The sequence below is a fragment of the Melampsora larici-populina genome (genome assembly GCF_000204055.1).
Source record: "Melampsora larici-populina 98AG31 unplaced genomic scaffold MELLAscaffold_83, whole genome shotgun sequence".
In the NCBI taxonomy this organism is placed as follows: Eukaryota; Fungi; Basidiomycota; class Pucciniomycetes; order Pucciniales; family Melampsoraceae; genus Melampsora; species Melampsora laricis-populina.
The window spans coordinates 178,013-187,473 of NW_006768847.1; the positions used below are offsets into that span (position 1 = coordinate 178,013).

At 41.5% G+C, this 9,461-nt stretch overlaps 1 protein-coding gene across 1 annotated transcript; it reads left to right on the forward strand.

Moving 5' to 3' along the window:
- Positions 1-2,525: 2,525 nt before the first annotated feature.
- MELLADRAFT_95543 (uncharacterized protein) lies at positions 2,526-3,779 on the forward strand (the record flags this gene model as incomplete). The annotated part of the gene is made up of 5 exons (XM_007418043.1): positions 2,526-2,568; positions 2,619-2,961; positions 3,035-3,114; positions 3,184-3,515; positions 3,597-3,779. 5 exons carry the CDS (start codon positions 2,526-2,528, stop codon positions 3,777-3,779), a joined length of 981 nt encoding a protein of 326 aa, XP_007418105.1.
- Positions 3,780-9,461: the final 5,682 nt, after the last annotated feature.

Here is a 9,461-nt window from a genome sequence, read left to right on the forward strand (position 1 = left end):
GCCTAGAAGTAAGTCGTATGTATCAAAAGGATACAAGAAACATTTAGCTGTTGTTAACTTCCTTTGATCATCTATCAGTTTAACATACAAAGGAAAGCCAGTAATAGATCCACCAAAGCAACTGGGTGAACTATTTCCTAGCTGGGAACATTTAATAAACCTAATGCAGCCAATGAAATGACTTAGTTTTTAAATACAATAACATCCAGACTACTTAATGAATGACAAAAGATGGTAAAAGAAACGCTTTGGAATCCCAAAAAAGGATTAATCTATGTTTTATTTACTAGAAAACGTTTGAGGTATACGACTTGAATATCAAATCCAACTATACCACCTTTGACACCAAATCAACTGAATCAATATGTTTCAAAAGATTTCAAAAATGATGATTGTGTGTCAAACAATATCAAAACTTCAAGTATCTCTGCCAAATGTGTTTCTTTTAATCCTGTTAAAGTCAATTTATATCATTGATTTGTTTTTTGTTTTTTGAAAACAAAGTGATGTCCAGAGGAAAGAAGAAAAATAATCAGTGTAAATAACTGGAGAAAAACTGCTATCAAAAGAAGTAAAGCTCACTGATCAGTATGACATTTTCAGCCATAATTTCTTCAAAATCCGTCTTTGAAATTGTCAACTCCTCTTCTGAAATTTGGTTTTGACTTTCCATTGAATTGATCTTGAATATTTCAAATTTGATTTCTGATAAGTTTAATTTTTGTTCATGTTTTTCATGTCGTCTTTCTCTCTTCTGTCAAATTCCAATAAATCTTCACTTTCAGATCCATTTCTTGCCCATCCTGGATCATTCATTTTCAACACATTTACTTGTGTTAATAACATTGATTTTGTAGATTTGCATCAGATTCAAAGTTTGAAAGGGTTTCTGGTGTTAGAAAAAGCTGGAGGACCTACAGAATCCATTGCCCCGCTGAACAACACTTGATGAGCAAAACCAATGGTGTACCTCTCAAGGTTTGTTTCAATATGATCATGACTCCTCCAACTCATGCACTAACACAAGGTTTTTGGTATGATTGCAAAGTTATAGGAATGTATCACCAATCTATCTCAAAATGTCAAGATGGCGTAAACAATGGTTGATTTGGAAATATTGAGTAACTTTCAATGAATAGTGAGCAATTTGAAGAGGTAATAGTTTCTCAGTACAAGGTGTTTCTCAAAGGAATTTTGTTTTTTGTATCAGAATTGTGATTGGGATTTTTGTTATTGTGATGAAATTATTGAGAAAAATACAAGTAAAATGCAATAAATGTAAAGATTTTGAGCATATGGTTCAGTACAACTTGCCAAACTTCAGGGCGGGAGTTTCATCATTTTTCCTACAAACTCCTGTGATGTTACATCAGGTCAAAGATACAAATAAAGAATGACTTACAAGTTGAGCAAATGGATGATGAATGTTGAGTATGAGCACAGGTTAAGACCGTTGAGGCGGCACCCGCCGCTAATTGTGCTAGTGTTATTTATAGTGTGAGCACTATAAAATAACTATGTAGTACAAACTATGTAGTACAAACAATAAATATGGTTTTGGCCTACGTGTACAATCTGAAATTATATTGGATCAATTCACCCCGTGTCTATATTATGTATTGGGGTTATGTCCAGATGAATTTGCCTCAATATTCATGGGAATACATATACAGATGAATCCTCTTTTTAGACAAAGTGATTAAATCTACGTGGAGAGGGGCAAAAATCATATACACCTGTCCAGACCTATGTCCAGATTAATCTGGGATCAGTTGATCCATCTAGACCTAGTATGATTATAACACGTGCACTACTAGGTCTGGGTGGCAAAATCTGTCAGATGTATCGGTACTACCGACGACGGTAGGTTATGACAATTCCAGATGTACCTGGAGTGGAGTCATCTGGGATCAGTTAGACCTAGTATGATGATAACACGTGCACCATACTAGGTCTGGGTGGCAGAATTTGTCATATGTATCGGTAAGTTTCTGACAATTCCAGATGAATCTGGAATGTATTTTGTTATTTGCCCTACATAAAGATGTCGGATGGCTCTGGTACATCCCATTTAGACCTAGTGTGATGATAACACGTGCATCACACTAGGTTAGCCAACTCTTCCAGATGTTTCTGGAGTTCCAGATGCGTCTGGGACTGACAATAGTCGATTGATGCCAGACTGGTGCCAGACCTATCTGGTTCAACTGTACACTAACTGTACACTAACATTACTTGTACGCTGCGCAGTCAGATCAATCTGAAGGGTGACGTAAGCCACATGTACATAGCGTACGTGTATATTTGGCCAGATGCATCCGGGCCATTGCCCAATCGGAGATAACATCACATCGCCTCATATAAGATCCCATCTGAATCTCTTATATTTGATTGTATCTTCCACCTTCCACATATTTTATATCAACTTATATTCATCATGAGGTCTACACGCTCTAGGGTTTCAGCTTCCACTGCGCAGCAAGACCCCACGGAACCCAATTCGCAATCACAGCCGGCCCCCAAACATGCAAATGAATCCAAAGGAAACTCTTGAAACCAGAAGAAAACGTAAACGGGGCCAGACTCAAAGCAAAACAATCAACCTGAAACTCAGCCAGCTCAGTTACCCCCACCGTTACCCCAGCCGGATTCTCCAGCAGCACCTGGACCCGATTCCCCAGTTGGTGGGACTGTTGCAAATCGCGCTCCGCCCACCACGCCACCTGCCGAAGATGTCGAGATCTTTGACTCGACCATCACTCTTGAGAATCATTGCCAACATGGAAAAGCGTGGCCCATGACACGCCTTCAAGGAGTCGTTGATGCTCGAACCAAGACTGTATCTCGTATTCCGGTCAACATCCTTGCTGAGGCTAGACTTGCAAAGCTCCAATATCAGAAGACCAAGTTGTTCCTGGCTGCGATCGGGAAAATCAAACATAGTACACTCGAGGAAGAACTGTAAGTAACATCTAAGTCTCTGCTTTTCAAACTTGTCTTGTTTAGATGCTTACAATATTCATTCGATCATCAGTGGCGAAGGCAGTCCCACACGCCCTCGCGATAACTACCGCAGGTTTTTGGCTTATTCTAAAGCGGTGATCGCGCTCAAAAGTACGTAAATTTGGACCTATTGTGCCATTCATTACTTAACAAATGTTACTGTGTTGTTCATTTTAATAGTGCCTAAGAAAGGAGGTGGTGGTGACACATTGAAGATTAGGAACAAAGAAGCTGGTAGAATCTGGAGAACTTATGGTCCCGAAGAACGTCGTTTTTTTAATCGTACCCACTTCTTTGTGTTGGCTGGTATTCCCGATCTTGACAACCCGGCCAACGACGAATCAACCACCCCTACTATTCCTTTACTTAGTCCGGAGGACGAGGAAAAGTATTGCCCAATTTATGAAGAGCTTGTCGCACACGAGAAAGTCTTGAGGAAGGAAGGAAGACTACCGGCGGACAAGGATCTCAATGGACGGTCTTTGCAGCGTGTTCGTCATCTCGCAAAAATTGTAAGTCCTTCACTTATTTTACACCTTGCTTCATCCATCTCATCATTGGCATCCAATCTTAATTACTTCGTTTTTTCCTAGATTGCCCGCGATGGCGAGCGCTTGAAGTTCAAATACATTTTCCTGGATTCAAGCGCTCACACGCCAAGCAAAAACTCTGGTCCTGGATGGTCCAGAGAATACTCAGCAATACCTGCTGTCACCAATTGGGCTGATCGCGAAATCGGCCTCACTCCTGTATTTGCAACAGTGGCTCAGGGCTAGTCGATGATCAACGCGATTTCTAAGGCTAGCCAATCAAAAAAAAAGAAGATACCTACTGGAACCATTTCCAGTAAGGTGCAACCGAGTGATCTGCTGAAGACCCAACTGGCAAACCTTTTGAATGAAAGACTTGGTATGTCCAACTTTGACCTAAATATTTGTACTTTCAATTTTGCTGATATGCAATGTCTCCTTTATTTGTAGTTGACGTACTGGGATACAGCCCGACTAGAGGTAAACAATTTCCTCTCACCGGTGATCCAATTGAAGGTCTTATCAAGCGCAATATTCCGGTTAAAATTGTGCAAGCGCCTGGGTCCAAACTCAGTGAGGATGACTTGAGAGTTGGTCACAAGGCAATGACCAAGGTTCATCGACAGGAATGGCTTGATGACTTGAATAGTGAGCATTTTAGGTTAGAACCGTTGGCAGCATCCGAGAATTCAAAATCTATTGCATCCAAGAAATCGAAATCCATTCAATCAAAAACTAACAAAACCAAGGATGGAAAGCGTAAGAAGAAAATAAAGTCGGCTGAATTTGTTGACGGAGATGAGGAAGAAGACACCGAATATAGCGAAGATGAAGATCAAGAAGTTGATTTAGATGAGGATGATGATGATTTAGATGACGATTTAGATGATGATGATGATGATGGATCAATGGAGGGTGATGAGATTGAGATTGAGGATGATGACAACGACAAAGAATAGTTGATCAAAATTTGTTTTGTTTTCTAGTTTTTTTTAACTCTTTTTCAAATTTATCTGCCAGCCCTCTATCTCTTCTTCTATTTTTTGTTTCTACTTTCTCTTGTAGCCGCAGTGCCTGGCCTACCCGTTTTCAATTGGAATTGATTTCTGTTTAACAAACTTTGGCGCCAGATAGCCCTTCAGAAGTGAGAACGTCCAATGGTGATATACTAATGGGATTGTGATGTGAGCGAGGTGGACGACATGAGTGGATGGATATTTCTTGGCCGGCGTAACCAGATGCATCTGGGTATGTCAATCAGAAAGTCCAGCTATCAGGTACATGTTCTCTGAATAGTCAGATTGATCTGAATCTGGGAGTGAGGGAATCTTGGTGTGCAAGTGTTGAATTTATCTGAGCCAGATGCATCTGGATATGTTGACTGGAAGATCTGGCTGATTCAGGCAACCAGATGCATCTGGGTATCCTAGTGCCGCATGACTAGAGCTGGACAAGGCAGACTGATCTGATTCTTGTCCGGTTAGCATAACCAGATGCATCTGGGTACGTCAATCAGAAGTGTCTGGCTATCATGATTGAGAACATGTTGTACTGTGAAAAGTCAGATTGATCTGAATCTGGGGGGAGTGAATTTTGACGGGGAGGTTTCAGATTCTTCTGACTCAGATGCATCTGAGTGGGTACGTCCATATCATTGAGAGCATCATGTGCTCTGGAGAGTCAGATTGATCTGATTGTGCACGCGGGGACAGTCTGAATCACAATGTGTAGCCATGTCAGATTCATCTGGACGCCTATAAATCCCTCGGAGTATGTGAAAAGGGCAAACCTCTGGAATTGTAGTAAAAAAGTCCATATGTACTCTAGAGTGCTCCTGAGACTGTCTGAGCAATGTTTACATACTTGTTTGGTGTGGTAGAGGACTTTGACTTGGTGTTTATAAAGGTTGAGCAGATGTCTCTGTGCATCTGGGATGCATCTGTCTGCAAACTTTCGGATACAAGCCGAAATGATTGCTCACTTTTTCTTCGGGTTGAGTCCGTGCATTTATTGTGACACAGGTGGGGATGTCAGTGGGAATTTTAGTAGCGAATAAAGTTGTGTTATGATGCTATGATGTTATGCTGTTATGTTTCTTTTCCAAATATCACATAGTTTGATTCTATGATTGTTAACGCTCATCTCAAACACTTGTTCTTTCATTTTCTCTTTATTTGATATGTTTGCATGGATACAATCTTTATTCTGGTTATGTTTCTCTTTCTAACTCTTAGCTTTGTAGTCTTTTCTCTCTCCTATAAAGAGCTAACTATGAGTCGGAAAAGTTTTGATCTTCATCTATTCAAAACTTTTCTTTATACACTATAAGCAAAACTCTAACTTACAATGTGTTTGCTTTTGTGTGATTGATGTTTGAAGGTACCAAAAGGCACGACAGTACCTTCTTTTTCCACAACACAAACAGGTATCGGGTACAAGTGTAAATACAACACCCCGGTACCGGGGAGTTCCCTTTTGACACATATGAAAAATGTTGCAGAAAATCTCTGCTCAAAATTTTCCATCCTCTCCATAGTGTCGAGAATTTTCACCCCTGATATTTCCCACGCCTGTTCCTGGATTCCTCATCTTCACTCTTCTCTCATGATCTCAATCTTGATATTGCAATTCCTTTTTTTCACTAAGGAGTGGGTGATATTACAGTTGACTCCCTCAAAACCCATACCTCTTTATGGAAACACAAAACTATGGGTTTTATGGGTGTATGGTTTTGGAGGATCTCCCTCATAACCCATAAATTGAGGTTTAGCAGGTAAAGTATGGGTCAAGAGGGAGATTTTTTTTTCAAAGAGTTGTTCAAAAAATTAATTTCCATATTTCTGTGTGATACCTGTGTTGTCCGTTGCTTTTCTCAGCAGCCCATTTCTTAGAACCTATAATATACAACAACTCATGTTTTCAGCAAGTGAACAGTTCAACAGCGCCCTTGAGGTTACAACTTACTGGCTTCTTTGGGTACCGCTGATTGCTTTGTTTGATTGAATTTCAAAATCAAAAGTTCAAGTCTCTTGAGCTCTTCTTGAATTGAATTGCAGCCTTGGAAACATTGCCTTTTGATTTTATCTTCCTCAACACCATAACTTTGTCTATCAAGTTGCCCGCCAAGTCCATGAACCTTTCCGCCGCCTCTGATAATTCCTTCCCTGTGCTGAGCAGTTGGCGTAGTGGCTTAAGCCTTTTGTTGTTCTCTGTTTCAATATCTGATATGCTGAAGTTTGGGAGGTCTTGTGGAAGCATTTTGAGACGCTTTCTGCTGAGAAATGATTGACCAGGAGGTGGTTTTTACAAAAAAAAACAAATTTTGCACTTTCTGGTTATGGCTTTTGAACCTGGTCTCCCTTAAAAAACCTATGGGTTATGGGAATAGTGTGAGGTATGGGTTTTAGGCCACTTTTCCCCGCCCATAAATTTTATGGACTCAATTTTCTATGGATTATCAGGAAGTATGGGTTTCGAGGGAGTCGACTGTATGTTGACTCCAAACAACCCCAGCAGAAGGTGGCCCTCCTTCTAATATCGATAACACAGTTATACATGGAGCTAACTCGACGGTGAACAATACACCAACCAACACCGATAACTTCAACGCGATTATGAGAAGAACAAGCAACAGACTACGTGGGGGATTGGTACCCCCCCTGATTTGGAGGTTATTCAACCAGCGGCCCAACTTGGCACCGTCCAACGAGGTGCCATTGCTGCCCAGAGAGGCAGAAGCCGAGGGAGAGGTCGCCGTGCTCGAGCCAGCCCTGCAGGTTTGACCACTACCCCCGCTAACAACGCAAGCAACTCAAGACCTACTCCAGCAGTAACACTCACAGTACCTGGTCAATTATCTAGTTCGGCTTCGAGTGGGGCAGATACCACGCCTACGTTAGCAAACTCAGAAAATACCGCGAACAACCGCAGGGAGGATCAGATACTTTGGTGATCCACTCACCAGGTAGACAACCAGCTGGGAACTTGATTTTCCATGATAATGTACAAAATGAGCAAACCTGTAAGCTACACGCATCAGGTTACCCACCTTCGGTGATGCCGCAACAGCGATGCCACTATTTGAAGTGTTGCCACCTATGGTGAAGCCTCGAGTTGAGTTGTAGTTATACTTACTGAATCACTTCTGCCTACCGACACGTTGAGCGTCACAGTGCCCTCACCTGCTCGCAGGAATACAATGACCATAGTTGGCGGAAGTCCCCCTAGGGGTTTTCATTCCTGGCTGGTATCAAACGGCTTGACGGTAGTCAATACCGGAAATGGCACTGCACCACCTGTGAGCGGACTCTCCTCAGCTCTAGCTAGCCGCAACCCAACCGTACCGCCAAACGCTCAGGCAGGATCTGCAGCTCTAACATCCACCGTGACGAATAAGAGGAAGCCGGTTGAAAGGATCGATCTCTGTAGTGATTTGGAGAAGGAACCTAGTACAGGTGCGACGAAGAAAACAAAGCCAAAATTCAGCGAAAAAGGCATTGAATCAGTTGGTTTCACCAATCTCTCGAAGTATTTCGATGAGAAAATGACTAGTCTAGAAGGTTACATACCTCTTTCAATCTTCAACTCCGTATGGCTTTCCCAAGATCTGCTTTGTCGAGCTGCACGCGCCAAAACTATGAAAGCAAAACTTGACGATTCCTATGTCGGCTCTGCCCTCCCTCCAGAATGGAAGATGAGCTTCGGTGAATGGGTTATGTCCTTCGATTTGTACGTTGCGTACTTACGACACTACGGCCACGGAGACGTCGCGGATAAACTTGTTATTCACAAAGAGAATGTCTTCGCCATCCAACGCCAACGTTTGCGCTGGCCCATGGCCTTTTGGTACGACTTGGAAGTGAGAAATTCCGTCCTAACCTTCCGGAATGCCGACGGAGACCTAGCGAATCCCGTCATTAGAGATGCTGCAATTGAGTGTAACGCCCTCCAAGAATCAGAATGCTTGCACGACTTCCAACCCCAGTTCGCAGATATGAATCCTTACGCAGACGGTCAATTGAAAGCACACATTAACCCCATCTCTGGAAACGTGATGTTCCCTCCGGGCCACCATTCCGGGCCTGTCAACCATAACACCAATTTTGGCGGTTTCCCCAAAAATGGAGGCAACTTTGGTAAACCTCTTGAACGATACGTAGCTACTTCACCATTACCTGTTAACCTAAGTAGAAAACCACAAGTTGAACCGGCTTATGACGGATTGGGATGGAAAGAGGCGTAGAGACGAAACGTAGAGATGAAAGGAGATTTATGACGGATTGGGAAAGAATGGTTGACAATTTTCACCTATTTGTATTTTCACTTTGTCCGAGAGAATGTTGTTCCTTTTTTCTTCATCTAAACTCTTTCTATTATTTTCATCTGAGTTTATTTCCTCACGAACCAATCCTTGCCCGTTTGGAATAGGTTAGCAACTAGTTACTATTATTCATTTCTCTTTTTCACCTTTTATTAATTAGTGTTATCTCCAGGTTCGAGTGTTCTCTATTTTCCACTCTCACAAATTTCCTGAACAAGTTCTGATTGAACTTCATCTAAAAGGTGTGAATTAAGAAATAAATCTAAACTCTTTCTATTATTTTCATCTGAGTTTATTTCCTCACGAACCAATCCTTGCCCGTTCGGAATAGGTTCGAGTGTTCTCTATTTTCCACTCTCACAAATTTCCTGAACAAGTTCTGATTGAACTTCATCTAAAAGGTTCGAGTGTTCTCTATTTTCCACTCTCACAAATTTCCTGAACAAGTTCTGATTGAACTTCATCTAAAAGGTTTAACACATTATCAGTACCAGGAACTTTACAAAAAGCTAACACTACACAAAATATAATATTTTCTGGGCAGAAAATTAAATTATTGATACACAAAAATATTGAGAGGCCAGGAGAAGGGCAAAAAATAAATAAAA